Here is a 21641-nt window from a genome sequence, read left to right on the forward strand (position 1 = left end):
GCCGGATCCGGCCCCTTTGAAATGAATAAAACTAAAAAAAAAAAAGACCGTACCCTTTTATGTAATGATGTTTACTTTGAATTTATATTAGTTCACCACAAACACTCATCCATGCTTTTGTTCCGGCTCTCCGGTCCAGTTTAAGAACCCATTGTGGCCCTCGAGTCAAAAAGTTTGCCCACCCCTGTACTAGACAGACACAAACCTGGGGCCTGGAGGACAGAGCTGTGTAGCTCATACGTGGGAAGAGCCTAGAAAACAACGTGTGCTTGGGAGGCATCCACCACATGTTGGCTGTTCCTCCAGGTGCTCTTACAGGCCCAGACCTGGTCATCGCCAGGCTGGAAGAGTGAGCCCCTCCCTCCCTGCCACAAGCTGGCCGGCCCTGGGGACCCCAGCTCCAGAGAGGGGTGTGGTCTCTGGTCTGAATACAGGCGACCTCATTTAGTCTCCATGCCAACCCCCACTGCAGGCTTTGCAGATGCAGAGGGTCAAGCTCTGGGCAATGGAGCAACTCCTCTGCAGTCCCAGTGCCTACGCCCTCACCTGTCCAGCATGTGGCCAGCGCCGGCCTGGGTATTTGCCATTTCAGGGAATCTTTGCTTTCCCCCCACTGGCCACACAGGCATCCCTGTGAACATGCCAAGCCCTGGCAACCACAAGAGCCTCAGAGCCAGGGCTATGTTGCAGTCAATGCCAGGTGTGTGCTGGGCTCTCCATGCCAGCTGCCTCAGGGATGATGCCTCTGCACACACAGGCACTTCCCTGGACCCAGAGGTGTCCTGCCTGAGGGTGTCTATGTGCTGGGAACTGCCGGGGGACATGAAACTGAATTGCAGATGGCATCAGCTGGATCCCAGAGGGACCCAGGAGAGAGGTGGCCCTGGGTCATGGGAAGGTTCGTCCTGGGGCAAATGAGTGAGGCAGCCACCAGAAGCTGAGAACAAAGCACAGCCGCAGAAGGTCCCGTCCCGACCGAGCCCTCCTGGCATGACTGCCCTTAGAACCCAGCAGCAGCAGAACTGGCCGCTGGTAGAATCAAGGAGTCTCCAGGACAGACCCCACTTTACAGCTGGAGTAACTGAGCAGGGAAGGGGCCAGGGTCACATGCCACTTAGGTGGGACATGTGGTCTAATTCTAAAAGCTCCCAGAACAGAGAACAGAGACCCTGAGTCACACTCACTCAGATGGCACAGGGACACAACCAGGGCTCCAGGCCAGCAGGCCCGGGTGCCAACAGCCACATGAAGGGGGGGGGGGGGGACGTAGTTCTCGACATCGCTGACATAGAAGGTAGGGGCCGGAACTGCCAGGCCCAGCCCGTCTTTCTTGGGGACGAGAATGGGCTCCGTGAAGCCGTGCTCCTCCATGTAGCCCAGTGTGAGCTGGCTGCCTGGCACGCGGGCCACAACATCTTCCGCACTGTGGGGAAGCGCAGGTCAGAGGTCCCATCAGACAAGGTCCCAGCCTCTCTGCACCCTGACAGGCCTGGACAGGGCCTTAGGCCTGGAGACATAAGGCCCGCGCTCCTGCCACCCGTCTCCCATAGCCCCAAGTAGAAAACGCCCCACAGCACCATGCCCAGGGTCACCGGGCAGCCACAGAGGGTCCTACATACTCCTCATAAATGGAAACCTCAAGGTCTGGGAGGCCTGGCCAGGGGTGAGATGAGTGGTGAGTGGGGGGTGGGGACACATCGCACCCATCCCTCCTACCAAGGCTGAGATCCTCCTCTACCTCCCTTGTTCTCCTAGCTCCCTGCCCCAAGCCCCTTCATGGGTGAGCAGAACTTGCACAGGGTGAGTCTGGGGCTGAGGATACAGCAGATGGAGACCAAGTCCTCCTCAATGATAAACTGACATACAGACCCCACACGTTCCCTATCAAAATCCCAGTTGACATCTTTGCAGAAATTGACAAGATAAACTTGGAATGTTGGATGGAAATACAAGGTACCCAGATGACCAAAATAGTCTTAAAAATGAACAACAAAATTGGAAGACACTTCTCAACTTCAAAATTCACTACAAAGCTACAGTATTCAAGACTGTGTGGTACAGCCATAGAAAGGATCCAGAAATAAACCCAAATATCTATGGTCGACTGCTTTTCATTAAGGTGCCAAGACAATTCAATAGAGAAAAAATAGTAGTTTCAATAAACTGTGCATGGGAGAACTGGATATCCACATGCAAAAGAATGAAGTTGGACTCCTACCCCATAACATATACAAAAGTTAACTCAAAATGAGTCAAAGACTCATATATAAAAGCTAAAACCATAAAACTTTTAGAAGAAAACATAGGCATAAATCTTCATGACCTTGCATTTAGCAATGATTTCTTAAATGAGACACCAAAAGCACAAACAACAAAAGAAAATATAGATAAATTAGACTTCATCAAAATTATAAATTTTTGTGCTTCCAATGAGCACTATCAAGAAAGTGGAAAGACAACCCATAGAATGAGAGAAAGTATTTGATAAGTGACGAGTATCTAGAATATGTAAAGGACTCTTACAACTCAACAATAAAGACAATACAATTAATGGGAAGGGGTTAAAATAACATGGAATCAGACTTCTGGTTTCACATCTCACATGTAAAGAGCCTGAAGTTGTCACTCCTGTTCTCACAAGAAAAAAGTTGAACAAAGTGAAAACCAAATACTTTTCTTAGATTCATCAGATAATTGAGGTTACAGGGAAAACAGTCACCCCAAAATCTGGAGAGACAGGCAAATACAAAAAATCACAGCCAAGATAACCTTATCTGAAGCAGAAGCTGAGGCAGTAACTGGCAGGGGAAAGTACTTAAATGGTAATTTTTGACAAAGTGTGGAACTTGAGGGTGGACTAGCTTAATAGTTAAAAACTCGTGGGGGCCCAGTCTCAGAGAAGACCCACACTTTCATGGATTTTACCTCCAGAAATTCTACCAGGTTCTCATAATAAAGATCTGCCCCTGTTTCAGGCAGAGGGAGGGGGAAAGTAACTATGTTTAAATACATTCTGAGTACTCTCCATAATAAAGTTTACCTCCAGGAGAACTTACTTTACCAGATCCTTATCAGACAGGGAGGGCAAGCGGCCAACTGTCGCCTCACAGCCTCCCTGCCTCCAGTAAGTAGAGAAAAAGAAAAGGCCAAGACATACTTCTGGAGGTGACAGCCCAGTGCCTCAGGCCAACTAAAACATTGAACTTTAATCATTAAATTACAGAACACGTCCCCTCTCCCAATCCTTACCACCACATAACAGTATAATAACAATCTACACTAATAAAAGAGAAACATGGTAATTAGCATACGACCGCTACCCTTCCCATTGGCTAATCAGCATATCCTTATGCAAATTAACTGTCAGCCAAGATGGCGGCCGGCAGCCATGCACTGAAGCGTACAGGGAGTCTTGCTTGCTCCAGTGATGGCAGCCTCCAAGGTTCCCGCCTTGCCGGCCTCTCAGCTGCAACTCTAAGCAACTATGTTGCAAATATAGAAGCTAAACAAAACCCCAGAAACCGACTTTCAGTCAGCCTGGCTTCAGCCAGCCGGACCGCAACATTGTATCAAATACAGAAGGTAAACAAAGGCCTTTCAGCAGCCGAGGCCTCAGAGCTAAAGCTGGCCCAGAATAAAAAATAAAAAAAGAAAAAAAGGAGCAGTTGGGAGCTTCAGTCCCCCGCCAGCCGGAAAACGGCCCTCAGCCCCTCAGCCAGCCTGGCCAGGCACCTCAGTGGGGACCCCCCCCCTGATCCAGGACCCCCTTCAGGGCAAACCAGCCGGCCCCCACCCGTGTACCAGGCCTCTATTCTAAATAGTAAAAGGGTAATATGCCTCCCGGCACCAGGATCAGCGGAGCAGCGAGGCTCCCGGCCCCAGGATCAGCGTGACAGGGGGCAGTGCCCAAACCCCCTGATCGCCCTGTGGCTCTGTGTGTGACAGGGGGCGGGGCCACAACCTTCCTATCCGCCCTGCTCTGTTCATGACAGGGAAAGGTGCCCCAACCCCCTGATCCGCCCTGCTCTGTGTGTGACAGGGGGCGGGGCCACAACCTTCCTATCCGCCCTGCTCTGTTCATGACAGGGAAAGGTGCCCCAACCCCCTGATCCGCCCTGCTCTGTGTGTGACAGGGGGCGGGGCCACAACCTTCCTATCCGCCCTGCTCTGTTCATGACAGGGAAAGGTGCCCCAACCCCCTGATCCGCCCTGCTCTGTGTGTGACAGGGGGCGGGGCCACAACCTTCCTATCCGCCCTGCTCTGTTCATGACAGGGAAAGGTGCCCCAACCCCCTGATCCGCCCTGCTCTGTGTGTGACAGGGGGCGGGGCCACAACCTTCCTATCCGCCCTGCTCTGTTCATGACAGGGAAAGGTGCCCCAACCCCCTGATCCGCCCTGCTCTGTGTGTGACAGGGGGCGGGGCCACAACCTTCCTATCCGCCCTGCTCTGTTCATGACAGGGAAAGGTGCCCCAACCCCCTGATCCGCCCTGCTCTGTGTGTGACAGGGGGCGGGGCCACAACCTTCCTATCCGCCCTGCTCTGTTCATGACAGGGAAAGGTGCCCCAACCCCCTGATCGGCCCTGCTCTGTGAGTGACAAGGTACGGAGCCCCAACCCCGATTGGCCCTGCTCTGTACGTGACAGGGGGTGGCGCCGCAACCTCCCAATCCGCCCTGCTCTGTGCATGACAGGGGGCGGTGCCCCAACCCCCCAATCAGCTCTACCCTGAGCGTGACTGAGGGTGGCATTGCAACCTCCCGATCCGCCCTGCTCTGTGCATGACAGGGGGCAGCGCCCCAACTCCCCAATCGGCCCTGCTCTGAGCCTGACCAGGGGCTGCACCTAGGGATTGGGCGTGCCCTCTGCCACCCGGGAGCAGGCCTAAGCCAGCAGGTCGTTATCTCCCGAGGGGTCCCAGACTGCGAGAGGGCACAGGCCGGGCTGGGGGACCCCCCCACCCCCAGTGCACAAATTTTTGTGCACCGGGCCTCTAGTTAAGTATAATTGAGAGAGCTGCAAGATACAGGCTATTTAAGAAGGAGTTCTTAAGGAAACCCAAAGAAAACAAAATAGGAAATAAAGGCACAAGGAAACTAGAAGAAAGTGAAGCCTCTGACACCTACAACTACAGCAAACACTGGCACTGACCCAGCTCCCAGTCAGGTCTATATAAAACCTCACGCGAAATGCCTAATTACCTCAGTTCCTATCACTCAGCTTTCAACAAAATATTACAGGGCACAATAAAAGGCAAGAAAACCCATAGTCTGAAGAGATAAATAATCAAGAATCAGAACAAGACTCAGATTAAAGCACCGTATTTGGAATTATCAGATAGGAAATTTAAAATAACTATGATTAATACGTTAGGAGCACCAACAGAAAAAGTGGAGAACATGCAAGAACAGATGGTAATGTAAACAGAGAGATGGAAACTCTAAAAATCAAAAGGAAATGCTAAGAAGTAAAGAGAACAACCAGCAGAAGTGAGGGAAGCATGCATCAGTAGGCTGGACACAGCTGCGGAGAGAATCCGTAAGCTTGAAGTACGCCAACAAAAACTGCTCAACCTGAAAGGCAAAGAGATAAAAAATGGGGATACAGAATATCCAAGAAATGTTGAATAATTACAAATAGAGTAATATATGCATGATGGGAATACCTAGAAAGAAAAGAAAGAACTGAAGTAATAATGGCTGAGGATTTTCCAAAATTAATAACAGACACATAACCACAGATCCAGAAAGCTCAGACAGTACCACCAAGCAGCATAAACTAACTAACTCACTCTCTCTCTCTCTGACAGAATAAATAAATAAATATATAAATAAATAATAAAAATAAATAAAACTTCACTTAGGCATGGTATAGTCAAACTGCAGAAATAAAGGTAAAGAAAATATCTTGAAGAAAGCCAGATGAGAGAGATGAACTCCTGCATGACAGACTGAAGAGCTCGGCTGACCTGCACACCAGTGAAATGGTGAAAACTGTTTTAAAAACTATTCAAAGCCTCTGGAATTGGTCCTAAGAGCAAACAACAAAAGAAGAAACATCTATGCAGGAAAAAATCTATGAAAGCTTGGTACGAGAATGGTAAGATTATGTGATATTTGGCCCAAAACATGCCTTCCCTACACTTTCCCAGCTCAGCGAGGAGCAGGCTCCGCTCCAGAAGGCTGCAGCCAAGGACCCAGGAATGCTGAATGGAAACTCTCAGGGGCCCAGGCTCTCTCGAGGAGCAGGATGTCCACCTTTCTTATCCCTCCCGCTGTCTGTTGCTGAGGCTAAGTCTGGGCAAAGGCTGCCAAAAGGTGGGGGCGCCCTTCTTCCACCCTCACTGGCCCACACTCGTGGAACTGAGGCTCTGCCCGGAGTGGGGCACCCTGAGAATACTGGGGTCCTGATCACCCTTGCCCGGCCATTTCTACTCGGCGTTCTACTGGAGGTCCTGGCCAAAGAAAATAGGCAAGAAAAAAAATAAAAGTAACCCAGACTGAAAAAGGAAGAAGTAAAACTATCTATTCAAAGATGATATGATCTTGTGTATAAAACAAAAACAACAACAACAAAAAACAAAAAACCACAACACAAGGATCTACTAAAAAAAATAGAATGAATAAACTAGTTCATCAAGGTTGCAGGATATAAGATCAATATATAAAAATCAATTGTATTTCAGTATAGTAGCAATGAACAATCTGAAAATAAAATTAAGAAAACACACTTAGAGTATTAAAAAGAACAAATTATTTAGGAATAAATTTAACAAAGGAAGTGCAAAATTATACTCTGAAAACTATAAAATATTGTTGAAAGTAATTTAAAAGATCTCAATAGATAGAAACATATCTCATATTCATGGGGTCAGAAGACCTACCATTATTAAGATGGCAATACTCTGATTCTACTGGTCTATGGATTCAACACAATCCACATCAGAGATTCAGATGACCTCTTTCTAGAAACTGACAAGCTGATCCTAAAATTCATATGGAACTGCAAGAGACCCAAAATGACCACAACAATCTTGAAAAAGAAAAACAAAATTGGAGGACTCACACTTCTCAATTTCAAAACTTACTGCAAAGCTACAGAGCTACAGCAATCAAGACAGTGGAAAACTGGACTAAGGATAAACAGAGATCGGTGGGATAGAATGAAGTCTCCAGTAATAAGTGCATACATCCATGGCTGAGAGACTTTCGATAAGTGTGCCAAGACCACTGAATAGTGAAAGAATTGTCTTTTTCCATAAATAGTTCAGGGACAAATAGGAAGCTGCAAGCAAACAAGAAAAATGAAGTTAGATCCTTACCTCACACTATATGCAAAAATTAACTGAAAATCAAAGACCAAACTGTAAGACCTAAAACTATAAAACTCTTAAAAGAAAACATGGGGATAAATCCTCATGACCTTGGATCTGGCAAAGGATTTTTAGATATGACAATAAAAGCACAAACAACAAAGAAAAAGGTAGAAAAATTAGACTTCACCAAAATGACAAAAGTTTGTGCTTCAAAGGACACCATCAAGAAAAATGAAAAGTCAACCCACAAAATAGAATAAGGTATTCGGAAATCACATGTGTGATAAGGGACTTGTATATAAACTACATAAGAACTCTTAGAGCTCAATCATAAAGACAAAAATAATTTAAATGGGCAAAGGATCTGAACTAACATTTCTCCAAGGAAGACATACAAATGACCAAAAAGCACATGAAAAGATGCTCAACATCAGTAGTGATTAGGGAAATGAAAATCAAAATCACAGCAAGAGAAAATCTTACCTACAAGTATGATTAGAATCAAAAGTCAGATAATAAAAAGTGCATCGTCCTGTATATCAGAAGGTGGGGGGTTCGATTACCAGTCAGGGCACATGCCCAGATTGTAGGTTCGGTCCCCAGTGGTTGGGGTGCATATGGGAGGCAACTGATCAAAGTTTCTCTCTCACATCAATGTTGCTCTCTCTCTTTGCTTTGCTTCTCTTCTCTCTCTCTCTGAAATAAATAAAGAACATGTTCTCGGGTGAAGATTAAAAAACATTTCATGAAAAGTGCTGGTGAGGACATGGAGAAACTGGAGCCCTCATACGCTGCTGATAGGAATGGAAAGTGGTGCAACCATTATGGAAAACAGACTGGAAGTTCCTCAAATAATTAAATATAGAGTTACTCCTAAAATATGAAAACATATGTCCACACAAAAACTTGTACAAGAATGATTATAACAACAACAAAAAAGAATGGTTATAACAGAATTATTCAAAGTACCCCCAAATCAGAAATAACCCAAATGTCTGTCAACTGCTGAGTGAATAAACAAAATGTGGCCTGTCCATTCACGGGAATATTGTTCTGCCATGAAAAAGGAATGAAGTGCTGGTACATGCTATGACGTGGGTGAACCTTGAGGCTATTACGCTGAGTGAGAGAAGCCAGACACGGACGGCCACATATTGTATGATTCCACTCAGATGAAATATCACAACAGGCAAACCCACAGCAGCAGAAGGCAGATTCGTGGTTGCTTAGGGCGGGGTGGGGGGAGCGGGAATGGGAGTGATCAAGTTACAGGTTTCTTCTGGGTGATGAAATGTTCTAAAATTGATTGACGGTGGTGCACACATCTGTGAATGTACCCAAGACAACTGAATTGTACCCTTTAAATGGGTGATCTGTATGGTATATGAATTATATCTCAATAAATGGGCAAACAATCAGAAAAGAAAAAAAGAAGCCAGAGGAAGAAAACTGCCTTGTCCATAGAGAACCAAGGATAAGAATTGTACTGGATTCTCATTAGAAACCACACATGAAAAAGGGAATGGGGTGACAGAGAAGCGGAATTGTCTAACAACACTGTCGCCCAGGGTGGAGGCTGAGAAATGGCTCCGAGCAGGTCCTGTCACCAAGCCCCTTTCCCACAGAAGCCGTTCCCACAGCCCTGCCCCTGCCCGCTGCCCTCACACAGGACGGGGGTGGAGGACAGGGAGGCTAAAAGAGCACCTATTGACCCGGACCAGGACCTGCCACATCTGAGAATGATCTTAGCTGGACACTGGCCCACTCCTCTCCCCTCAGAATGCCCCTTGGGAGGACACGCCTAGTGGGGACATGGTTCTCTTCCCTCCCACACTGTGCCCGGAGGTTCTGAGAGAGAGAGAGGTCAGCCTCTGCCGGGGGCCTGGAGTTTCAGGGAACTATCCTCTGCCCGAGGGGTAGGTCCTCTGCTCCGGGGCCCCTGTAGGGGGTACGCGTGGGGCCTGGAAGTGAGCAGGGGGCAGGGGGATCTGACAGCCCACCTGGGAAAGGTCCGACTCCGTAGCTCCTTGATGAAGAGCTGGCTGCCGTTCTGCACGGGTTTCACGTCAGGCGTCTGCCCCAGGCTGTGTTTGTGCCAGGTCCGCTTCTTCTTCACTGCAGGGGACACGGTGGGTCAGCACCCCGCACAGGCCCCTGCCTGCATCCCCCTCGCCACGCCTCCAGAGACCAGCCACGAGGGCAGCCAGGGAATCTCGAATGCAGCCAGACTCAACCCTCCTCAGGCCAAGTCCTCAGGGTCCCTGGGCCCGGCCCACCAGCCTCCCACACCCCCATTACCCTGTGTCATCACATGGTCAGGAGCCCTCACCATCCCCAGCCTCTGGTTCTACACCCACCCCCACTCCACTTCATACCTCCCAACCCTGTAGCTCAGTTGATGGCACCCAGAAGCTGGGGTCTCCCAGGACCCTCCCTACTCAGCACCCAGTCGTGAGAGGCATCTCCTGAGAAGGTCCCACTAAGGTCAGCCTTCAGGACAGCCCTCCCCTCCCCGAACTTGTCTTCAAATAGCACAGACCCTGTCACCACCCTGCTGGGACCTTCCTGTCTCTGCAGCCCACAGCTCACACACAAGAGCAGGCCGGCCACCACCTGCTGTGCTGTCCGCCCTCTCTAGCCCCGGGCTGTGCCCACCTCACACACTTCTGCACAGCCACCCCTGCCCACGTCACCCTACCCACTCCCTCAGGCAGCTCTGTCCTCATGCATGCTCCCAGGGCACTGATGCACACACCTTGGACTTTTTACACATGAGCGTGTGCACACACCCTTGCTGGACTGTGATACACTTGCACCATACATGTGCACTCACACATGCATACATGCACATGCATGCACACACACTGTACTGGACTGTGAGCGCCTAGGGAGGGAAGTGACTTCCTTGTGGCCCTCGCCCCTGGTTCAGGGCAGTCACAGGTAACTCGGTGAGTGAGGAGGACCTGCTCCTTAGAACTGCTGGGGGGTCTGAGAGAGGTTGACCCTCAGGAGAAATGAGACTGGGTATGAGGAACTGATGGGAGGGTCCTCAGGGTGCCTGTCCTTCCCAGATGAGGATGGGAGGGAGCTGCAGGGATGAGCCCTGGGACTCCTGTGTCCCAGAGTTTGTGGGCATAAAGGCAGCTGAGGACAGCCCAGTGACAATGACTGCCCCTGAGAAGGACTTACCTGAAGCAGAAAGGGGAAGGCGCTGGGAGGCTGAGCTGGCCTCCGTTCCAAATCACCAACCCTTCCCCATCTCCATCAAGTCAAGTTGGAGACTATCTCCAACATCGGGTGATATTATGGCATGCCTGCCCCATGGCCAAAATGTGAGTGGATGTTATGGAAACCTGACAGGATCTAAGCTGTGACTTCCAGAGGCAGCACCAGGCATAGACAGGAGGTCCAAAGGGCTCAGAGTCACCCGCCCAAATCTTTCTTGCCCCGCCATCTTATTGCTGTGTGACCTTGGGCAAGTTACTGGGCATCTCTGTGTCTTATCTTGAATAGAGAGATACTAGTCCCGGCCTCCTGGGCTCCTTGTGACATGTAATAAGGGAGTGATACTCGGCACCATGCGTACTCTGGGGAGCTCTGCAGGGCACACCCTTAGGCCCCTTTCTCTCAGCTGCTTGGTCTACAGGCAAACTCAGCACCTGTTCCAGACCCACAGGCTCTTCCCCATGTGCCCGTGTGCCCCTCTGTCCAGAGCCTCGGGGACAGGGGATGAACTTCAGACAGGAAGGGCTCAGCACACTCCTGCCCCTCGATGCCCACCAGAGCTGGGCAATACCTGGGCCACGGAAAACTCCCCACTGCCCTTTGGCTACCCCATCTCAGATCTGTTCTCCCCAGAAGTTTGCAAGCACACGCCGAGCAGCTCGGCTCTGCACAGGGGTCACCAAAGTGACAGATGGCCTGGGTCATACCAGCTTCCTAAAGAGCCCAGGGCCTGGGACAGGGCGCCATGGCAAAAGAAGGCCCTGGGACACCGCCCCAGTCACAGCCCAGGTAACTCTGACTCTGAAAACAGACTGAGCATTATTGTCCTTTCTGCTGAGCCTGTAGCTACATCAGGAAGTGGCCTGGGACATCCAGTGTGCGCAGGCTTTAGAGCTTACAAGGCACTCCCCCCGAAATGGCCCGAGGAAAGGAAGGAGCAGAGTGGAACTCAGCGTGCCCAGCCTCCTGGACCTGGGGGTCCACACGAACCAGAGGGGGTGGGGGATGCCTGCAGTGGGAGGTGAGCCTAGATCTAAGGGGTCCCCACCCATGAGGGGTCCAGTACATTCAGGGATCTGAGGTGGAATGAGGAGGGAAGCCCAGGGCATATACTGGCAGCCATGACAGTGCAGAGAGCAGAGGCAGGCAGACAAGAGACAGCGATCCTAGTGCTGTGTGGGGCCGGTGGGAGGGGGCAGGAGGGGAAGGAAGGTGCTGAGGAGGGGACCCCATATGAGCCCCTCCAGGAGTGTTCCCCATGTTCCCAGCCACTGTCCTCCCAGCAGGGCCTGAGGATGCTGCGTTAGCACCTGCACCTGCCCCTCCCTCTGTGAGTCAGTGTGGCCCCAGGGCAGCCCCACCTCAGAGAAGAGCTCGAGGCTGGAGCCATGCCAAGATCTCCCCTAGGAGGGTATGCAGAGCACAAGGATGCACGCTGCCTGGCACTGAGTGCCTCATCCCGGGAGGCCACATGGGAAACCTGAGTCTTGGGGGTGGGGAGGGAGCATGGGGCAGTGACAGAGGTGCAGTGGACAGAAGGAGGAAGAAGCAGCACCTCCATGTGTCCCCAGAAGCTGGGTCTGAAAAGCAGGTGCTGACCGGCCAGTCCCTCACTCAGGACCAGCAGCTCACCACCTCACGGAGAGACTGCCCGCCGAGGCTGTGGCTGGAGCAGGTGGGCTGGGACCACAGCCAGGGACAGAGCTGCGAGACACGCCCGAGTTCTGCCAGGCTCCCTGAGACTGAAAGTCCTCCGACCTGTGGCACCCCAGCACCCCTCTCTGGCAATGCACACCCTGGAGACAGCTGCTGAGTGGGGCACCTGGAGTGTGGGGGCCGCACCCCACCTCGTTGGGCATGACAGGATCCTCAGAGAGGATCAAAGTGAGAAGACAGTGAGTGAAGTAACCTCTTAAGCACCACAGAGCTAAAGAGAGACAAAACGGGGTCAGAGCCACTTTGAGGATATGCCACCTGCTTTGCATGAGCCTTCGTGTCAACTGTCAGTGGGGACTCCTTGCTGGGTTCCCATGGGGACCACTGGGCCCTGCACCACATCTACCTGTGGGCTCTCCCTCCTCACCTTGTCACGCCTGCTGCAAAGCCCGCTCAGGGAAGGGAAGGAGGCAGGCCTGGGCCTACGAGGGCCTGCAGCGCAGCCCACAGGTTTGGGGGCTCCCCTGGAAACACAGTGACATGAAGGAGCATCTTGTCCCCAAGGGGCCTCGCTGTGGAAGGGTGTGACTGAGTTGATGCGGCAAACACCAATCTGTGCGTCACTGACAGGCTCCAGACAGAGCATGGACTCAGTTCAAATGAAAAGTGATCGCCAATCTGGAGTGCATGCTAGTGGAAGGTGCTAGAACCTTTGTCCCTGATAGCATATGGCCACCAATAACAACAGACAGGGACAGCATATATGCATATTTGCATAAACATGCAAATACTCATGCACACACATTCACTCATACACATGCACACACATACATATACCCTCCATACACATATGCACATATGCACAAGCAGGGAGGGGCTGCTGGGTCCCACCAGGCTGCTGTCCCAGCATGCCCTGGGGGTGGCTGGCTGTAAGTGCCAGGAAAGGGTGCCTGCCCTTGACTTCCAGTGGCAATGACAGGCAGCTGGGGACCACCCGGCCTCTGCCCAAACCCAGGAGCACAGGAACAGGGGCTGGTGAGGCAGGCACATAGAGCTCCGGCAGCAGGCAAGCTGACCCTCAGGGAAGGGTGGTTCTGGGGACACGCAGGGGCGTTGGAGAAATTGCACTGTTGTGCACACCGACACCCACCTCCAACCCTGCTATAGCCCAATCCCAGCACCCCCAATTCATGCAACAGCTCACGAACCACACAGATGTGGCCCCACCCTCCCTGAGCCCCCTAAGACTGTGCCTCCCCAGGACACTGGGCTCTGCTGGGGGGTCAGCAGGGGTTTCTGATCCAGCCCTTCTTTGTCCCTGGCTCCATTCCCATGATCACATGGTACACCCCCTCCTGCCCCGTGTCCCCACCCTATTCATCTTTCCTAGGCCCTGAGCCTGCCCAATGGCTCAGGAGGTGCCAGAAATGCCACCAGCTGGCCCATGGAATGGTAGTCACCTCCTGTATCTGCTGAAAAGGATGAGGTAATGAGAGCAGACACCAGTGCTGCCAAGTCCTCAGGGTGCGAGGGGAGGTTAGAAACTGCAAACTTTCCTGCTTCGGGACAGCAGGGCTGTGAGCAGCCCGGGCCAGGCTGGAAACCAGAGGCCACGTTTGGGGTCATGCCATCTGCCTCATTTCCAGGCCGGCCCTCCAGTGGTCCCTGTAGACCATAGCATCTCATTCCCCAGAGAGGTTAGCCTCGGGACTTGCCTTTCAGCCAGGACATGGGCACCCTGGAGTCACTCGGACGAGCCTGCACCCTGGGAGCCCCCAAAGGAACTGCCACACCCCGAAGGGACCAAAGGAAGGCAGGGATCAAACAGCTGGGATAGGCAAACAGCAGGCAGTCTGGGAAAGGAAATCACCTAAGATTCCCTGCAGAGGTGGAGAAGGGAAGTAGAGCAGATCCCCATGATGCAACTTTCAAGACCCCATCAAGGTGGAGGTCAGCTGGGCAGGGCTGGGCTGCACAACCCCTTGGACAGACCTGCAACATGTCCCTGTCTCAGACGAACTTGGCCCCTGCAGGTGCTGGAGTCTGTACCCCCTGCTGAGGCCTTTGAGAGCAGATGGAGTCTCTGCACAGCGGCTGTGAGTGCAGGAGCCAATCAGGAGGGGCTGCCATGGGCTTGGCAAGGCTGTACGGGTTGGAAAAGGAGGCCAGAGGTGTCCCCAAGCACCAGGGTGTGGCCACCCAGAGTTTTACCCCAGCAAGTCAGGTCAGGAGTCCATCAGATCCAAGGTGAGGCGCATGGCGCTGTACTTACAAGTAGACTTCCCATGGGTTTTCTCGCAGTTTGGGCAGTGGTATATGTCGATGTCTGGGGCCTCCTCCTCTTCTACACCAACACAGCTGAAATGGAGGAAACAGATGTCACTGGCGGTCAACAATTCCATGAGCGCTTCCCTGCAAAGCATCCAGGCAACTCTTGCTCACCTCTTGGGAGGGTCCAGGGCAGTGTGTGCACTGATGGGGCAGAGTGTTGTGGGGACAAGTCAGGGGTCAAGGAGGAGGGAAGGAGGGGCAAAGAAGGCCTCACCAATGCATGACCAGGATAGGGGAGGGACCAGGTGGGACAGCAGGCCTCCCTCCATGAAAGCTGTCACTGCCCTGTCACCACAGAGCTCAGGGAGGCACTTCACTGGGGCAGCTCAGAGCCATCGGCAAGGTCCCTCTGGACACCATGGGGGACCGCCATAAGTCTCCCAGGGGCAGCACTGGGACAGCTGGATAGCAAAAGAATGAAGCTGAACTCCTATCTTACTCCATATAAAGACATTAACTGAAAATGGATTAATCACCTAAATATAAAAGCTAAAACTGTAATGCTCTCAGAAGAAAACATGGAGGTAAATCTCCATAGCCTTGGATTCCTAGATATGATGCCAAAAGCACAAGCAACAACAACAAAAATAAACTGGATGCCATCAAAACTAAAAATGTGTGTGCATTAAAGGACACTATCAAGAAAGTGAAAAGACAACATACAGAATGGGAGAGAATCTTTTCAAATCATACATTTGATAAGGGTCTACATTCAGAATATATAAAGAATTTATAACTCAACACAAAACAACTAAAAAGAAGCAAAGGACTTGAACAAACATTTCCCCCAAAATGAAATACAAATGGCCAACAAGGTCACGAATACTGCTCAACATCCTTAGTCATCTGCATGCCTCTGACATGCAAATCAAAACCATGACAGACCACCTCATGCCCACTAGGACAGTTACAATTTTAAAAAGAGAAAAAATGGGAAACTAACAAGTGTGGCAAGGATATGCAGAAGTTATAACCCTCTTACAAGTGTAAAATGGTGTGGTTTCTATGGAAACAGTATGGTGGTTCCTCAAAAAAGTTAAAGATAGGATTACCACATGACCCAGCAATTCCACTTCTAGGTATATACCCAAAAGAACTGAGACCGGTATCAAATCCTTTTACACAAGCGTTCACAGTAGCATTAGTCACAACAACCGAAAGATGGGAGCAACCCAAGTCCATTGACTGGTAAATGGGTAAACAAACTGTGGTGTATCTATACCATGGAGTATTATTCAACCTTAAAAAGGAGTAGAGGGCTGACACGTGCTACAACATGAAGAACCTCAAAAAAATTATGTTGAGTGAAAAAAGCCAGACATAAAAGGCCACATATTATAGGATCCCAATTATATTAGACTGAAGACTGGCTGGTGGTACTGGGGGAAGGGTGTACAGGGGAAAAGGAAGTGGCTGTTTAGTGGGATGAAATGTTTTGGAACCAGCTAGAGAAGATGGTTGCACAACACTCTGAAATGTGCTGAAATGCTCACTTTAAATGGCTGATTGTATGCTGTGTGAATTTTGTGTCAATAAGAAAGAAAAAGAACCTGGCCTTGTGAGAGGGACACGGTCCTATCACCACCACAAACCCGTCATTGCTAATGCCGGCTGACTGCTCACTCTGCAGCGGGGGTGATTACTGCAACACCGGGGGGGGGGGGGGGGGGCTACTGAGGGTACTACTAGCCCTATCGGACAATGGGGAAACCGAGGCACGAGAGGTTAGACGTCTGCCTAGACCCAAAGGTCTCCTCACTATTCAGTGGGACAGTCCCTTGCCCCAGGCACGGGGCCAGCACCCAGCAGATAAGGCCCATGGCAGGGGACCAAGGCCACAATCCCACAGCTCTGCGAACAGACCCTGCAGCCCAGAAATCTTGGCACCTGTTTTTGAAAACATTAGGTCCACTCTTCGTCTAAGAGCATAAACTGAAATAAAGCGCAAGCGGCCTGAAGAGCCGACCGGGAAGCAGGCCGTGAGGACGTGTTTGCTCTCACCACACAGGTAACTTTTAAACAAACATACAAAAAACGGGAAAGGAACTCAAAGAGAATACTGATGGATTGAAAGCGCTCCACATCATGAAGACAAACTTTCAAGGGCAAAATATAAACATTGACAACAAACACAGCCAAGTGTTTCTACCCTTCCTCCAGGAACGAAGGGCCTCTCCCACAGAAGACAGGGCAGAGCCAGAGCAGAATAGGCACCCGGCTACCGTGTAGACAGGCGCCCTCACCAACCCGCGGAAGGCGCACCGCAATCACACCACATGATGTTCACCTCACAAACTGCCACAACCAAATACATCACACTGGTGACACCCCATGTTGGCGAAGGCACAGTGAGGAGGGCAACCGCAGCCAGACCAGTGCTGTGCTGGTCTGTCTCCACAGCACCGACCTGGGCTGGCCGGGCTCTGCTCATCCATCGGGTGGCCTCTTGACACAAGTGACCACAGGGATGGAGATGGCTGCACATGCCGTCAGCTCCCATAGCCCACATCCACCAAGACCCACGGCCAGAGCCAGAGGCAGAGCAGAGCCTGCACCTGGTTGGGATCAGCCGGGTCCAGAGACTGGACACAGAATCCACACCCCACGCCCACATCCAAATAAATCCCACGCCCTTGTACACGGCCCAGGTCCACACCTTGAGTTCACATCCCACATCCACACCCCGTATCCAATCCTGAGTCTACATTTCAGGTCCACATCCTGAGTCCATAACCCAGACCATCCCTAAATCCACACCCCTTGTCCACACCCCACCTCCACATCCCAGGTCCACACCCCAAGTCTACACGCTGCATCCACACCTGGGTCCCTATCTCGAGTTCATACCTGACAGTGGCTCCAGGCTTCTTCTCACTGGCAGTTCCTAAAGCAGACAGACACTTAGGACAGCCCACCTCCCTGATGCGTCTGCTCCAACCCAGCAGGGACCATACACACCCATGACTATCATGTACCCTTGTCTGTCCCAGCCACAGGAGCCCTGGGGGTCTACAAGGAGAGCACAGGCTCTGCCACCAGGCCTCTATGCACCACCCTCACCCGAAGGCCGCATGAGGGTTGAGTTCCAGGTCAGTTAAAAGGAAGGCTATCAACACCTTAAAATACAACCCCCCAGTGGGTGGTCCTCAGCCCTGGTCACCAGGGCAGGCTCCCCACGCATTGCTGCTGGTCCCACATGTCCCTGAAGCCCCCTTGTACTCTGGAAGGTGGAGGGGGGCATCCCATGTGACAGGTAGGAAGCTGAGGCCCAAGTGTCATGACCATGTGCATGTCGCCACCCCTTCCCCTGGGGCTCCTTCTTCAACTACCAACCAATGAGGGGGCAGGTCTCACCTCAGTGGGATGGCAGCCTGGGACTGAAGAGAAAAGTAAGAGGTGGGTATGGTCGGTCCCCTGTTCTGCCCCAAACACCGTGGAGCCGCCCCTCACCTGAAAGAGACACTCAGGGGCTGGGCCATAGGCAGGGGCCGAGGCTGCAGCCAGGGCTGCCCACCAGGGGGACTCACCTCGCAGCCCTAACTGCCTGTGCCTGCACCCTGACAACGATCGCCTGGCGTGCTAAGGCCCTGGAACTCGCTCACTGTCTGTGCTGTGTGCAGAGGGGACAGCCCTAGCTCCTGCCCGGGGGTCTCGAGGGTCCAGGGACCCACTGTTCAGTGTGAGCTCCTGAACAGGTCAAGCGCGGTGAGGGCTTGACCTCATCACAGTCAGCTCTATTCTCGCCGGGCAGGCCATTCACGGAAACTGCTCATTTATTTTATTATCCCAAAGTGAAGGCTTTCTGAGTGACCCTTAAGAAATTATCTAGAAAAAGTACCCAAAACCATGAGAGGAGAACAAGAGTTACAGGAAAGTCCGAAGCATTTCCCCTGCACTGGAGCCAGGAGCAGACGCTGCACTCAGGAGCCTGTCCCTCCGGCCCACACCCTCCGTGTCTGTGACCACGGCTGTCCTCGCTCACTAAGCACAGCGGTCAGGTGCTGAAAGAGCATCAGTGAGAAGAAAATCCCCAGCACGCACATGCCTGTGGGTGGACGTCCACACCACGCCTCTGCAGGAACCTGGCCAGGGCCGCCTATGCCAGTGATGGCGAACCTGTGACACGCGTGTCAGAGGTGACACGTGAACTCATTTTTTTGGTTGATTTTTCTTTGTTAAATGGCATTTAAATGTATAAAATAAATATCAAAAATATAAGTCTTTGTTTTACTATGGTTGCAAATATCAAAAAATTTCTATATGTGACACAGCACCAGAGTTAAGTTAGGGTTTTTCAAAATGCTGACACGCCGAGCTCAAAAGGTTCGCCATCACGGTGCTGTCCTCTCCTCTGTTTTTACTCTTTTTACTTATGCTCTCCCCTCTGTCTGAAGTGCCATGTCCCCTGCATGTCACCAGACTGACTCTTGCCTGACACGCCGAGCTTAAAAGGTTCGCCACCACTGGCCTATGCCCAAGCAGCTGGCTCGCACTGGTCTGGAGGTCTCCTCCCTGGACAGGTCTCCACACTGCCTGGCCTGCTCGAACTCCTGTGTCTGCAGCAAGGTGGCCAGGCCTCCCTGCCCAGGGGGTGTGCGTCCCTAGGGACTGCGTGGGCAAAGGCTCGGCGAGGACCTGGATGTGCCAAGGAGGGAAAAGGACGCCCTCACAGCACCGGCCCGAGACTCCGGGGATCCTGGAAGGAAGGTGGGCACTACCTCCTGGGAAGCAGGCGCTAGAGCCGCTTCATGCTCCAGTTACCTCCTGACGGTCCAGCTGCATATGGAGGTCGAGGGACCAGCTGGCGAAGAGCCAGGCCCTGGACACGGCCAGGCCCTGCTACTTGTGTCCCCGAAATCGCCACATCTGCATCAGGCAGTCCAGACCCAGGATGGGCCCACAGAGACTGAGGCCTAGGTGGCTCCGAGAGCTGAGGCTAGGAGCCAGGTGAGCACAACTGTGGAGACAGAGGGGACAGGAAGAGGATGTGGAGGAAGAGGGGAGGAAGGGGATCAGAGAGAGAGCGAGGGAAAGAGAAGGCACTGAGCCCAGGCAGTTAACTCAGTGCCAAGGGGAGAAGACCAGGAGCTGGGAGGGGTGTGGCGGGGCTACAAGAAAGGATGGGAGAGGACAAAAGCCACCAAGATATCACTTTCAAAACAGAACAACTGCAACGCCAATGGCTCTGACACCTCAGCAAAGAGACACAGCCAGGTCACTGAGCGGCCCCTGGGCTGCAGCCTCCTGAGTACAGGCGCTTCGGGAGCCGGCCCAGGCCGCCCAGCCCCAGCGCCCCTGGTGGGAGGCCTGGCCACTCTGGGTGGTGGGCAGCAGCTGAGGGCACAGGTCACAGGGTTCACCTAAGACAGCTCCTTGGGACTCTGCTGACCCTGCCTCCCTTCCCACTGCCGAGAACCCAGGCCACCAGCGCCCAGGGCCCCAGGGTCCCAGGAGACAGACTCAAATGAACAGGTGACGTTCCCATCAGCATGGGAACCTACCAGGGGCCTGGGGATGGCGCTGCCTGTGTGACAACTGAGGGAGAGGCTGGGACAGGAACCAAGGATGGACCCAGGCTTCACGCAGTAAAGGAGAAGTGGAGACCTCCAGCTGGTCCGATGGCACGCGTGGGGAGCAGTGCACTGCAGTCCGAGTAGGGGCGAGGCACTCAAAGTGCATCTGGGGCACAGGGGACGAGGCCCCACACACCACGGACTGTGGACCAGGAGGTGACAGCTGGAACCGCAGCTCTGAGTGTGCAGCCACGAAACGACTGAGATGCTGGGGGAAGCTGCCGTGTCCTGTCACCACGTACACGCCACAGGGGACACAATGCAGAGTGTTCTGTGTGGCCAGGATTCTGCTAAACTAATTGTAAAATAAGAAGACAGCAGATCTTAACATACTGACCTGGAAAGAAATTCACAACATGTGGTGAGGTGAAAACACCCAGGTTATAGGAGAATGTGAATAGTACAATTCCTTTATTTTTTTAAATATATTTTATTGATTTTTTACAGAGAGGAAGAGAGAGGGATAGAGAGTTAGAAACATCGATAAGAGAGAAACATTGATCAGCTGCCTCCTGCACACCCCCACTGGGGATGTGCCCGCAACCAACGTACATGCCCTTGGAATCGAACCTGGGACCCTTGAGTCCGCAGGCTGACACTCTATCCACTGAGCCAAACCGGTTAGGGCTACAATTCCTTTAGATGGAAAACCCAAAACAAAGATGTGGGTGTGCCATGTGTGCATACGTGTGTACTCACGTGTGTGTATGTGCCTGTGTATTCCTGTCTCTGAGCTCACCCAGGGGACCCTGCTGAGGAGGCCAGGAGGCGAGAACTGGGGAGGGAGGACACTGCATTTTTAGGGCACACAATCCTGTGAGGCCTGAGATGGCCCAGGGCACAGGCTCTCAGCCACCAATGGCCCTGGAACCCGGCACTGAGTCAACCTCAAACAAGGTTAAAACTAACTTAGTGCTCAGAGCCCAGGAGGTAGAAAGATAACAGAATTCTCAAAGGTGGAGGGGGTGGAGGAGGGAAATGAGCCACCAACAAAAACGGCGAAGAAAAAGAAACTGAAGGGGCGGGCGGGGCAGAACTCAGAGGCTGGCGAGGCCACAGGAGTGCATGGGCCCTGTTGGAGCATCGAGCACCAGGGAAGGCACTCCTCCCGCACAGCCCGGGTCTGCCCCGCGGAGCTGTGGGGTGGGCCGTCGCGCACCAAGGACAGCGGCAGGGGAGGAAGGCTTCTGCAGCTGTCCCCGCTCTGCCCCGGCAGGAAGACAGGAAGGGATTTGAGGACAGGAGCTCCTCTGGGGCACAGGCTCCCAGGATCCGGCCTGGTCGCCCCACACCCCACTACATAGCGTGTGCAAGTCAAGGGTGGAATTATGTCCTGACTCCACAACTAGATTATATCATGGTTTTTCCTAATGTTGTCCAGGGTGTTGACTTAATGTAAACCAAAACTTACGTAATCTTGTGCTGACATTTATTTTTTTAAAGTCATAGGCAGAGCCTCAAAAAAGGAAGTGGCCCCTTTCAATCCCTGAGTGGACAGGCAGAGCCTCCCTTCACGTGGCTGGCCCTGCAGCGTCGGTGG

The 21641-nt window shown here is 52.3% G+C and overlaps 1 protein-coding gene across 1 annotated transcript in view; it reads right to left on the bottom strand.

The window, feature by feature from the left end:
• The window catches only part of PHF2 (PHD finger protein 2), a 51750-nt gene that overhangs the window by 28606 nt on the left and 1503 nt on the right, over window positions 1–21641 (bottom strand). Inside the window, exons 3-7 of the mRNA XM_014534201.1 lie at window positions 19781–19862; window positions 19372–19485; window positions 14470–14555; window positions 9317–9431; window positions 1265–1423 (exon numbers count right to left, since the gene is read on the bottom strand). Of these exons, the coding sequence (XP_014389687.1) occupies window positions 1265–1423; window positions 9317–9431; window positions 14470–14555; window positions 19372–19485; window positions 19781–19862 (556 nt within the window). The remainder of the gene's footprint in view (window positions 1–1264; window positions 1424–9316; window positions 9432–14469; window positions 14556–19371; window positions 19486–19780; window positions 19863–21641) is intronic.

Source organism: Myotis brandtii, unplaced genomic scaffold (assembly GCF_000412655.1).
Source record: "Myotis brandtii unplaced genomic scaffold, ASM41265v1 scaffold1260, whole genome shotgun sequence".
Classification (NCBI taxonomy): Eukaryota; Metazoa; Chordata; class Mammalia; order Chiroptera; family Vespertilionidae; genus Myotis; species Myotis brandtii.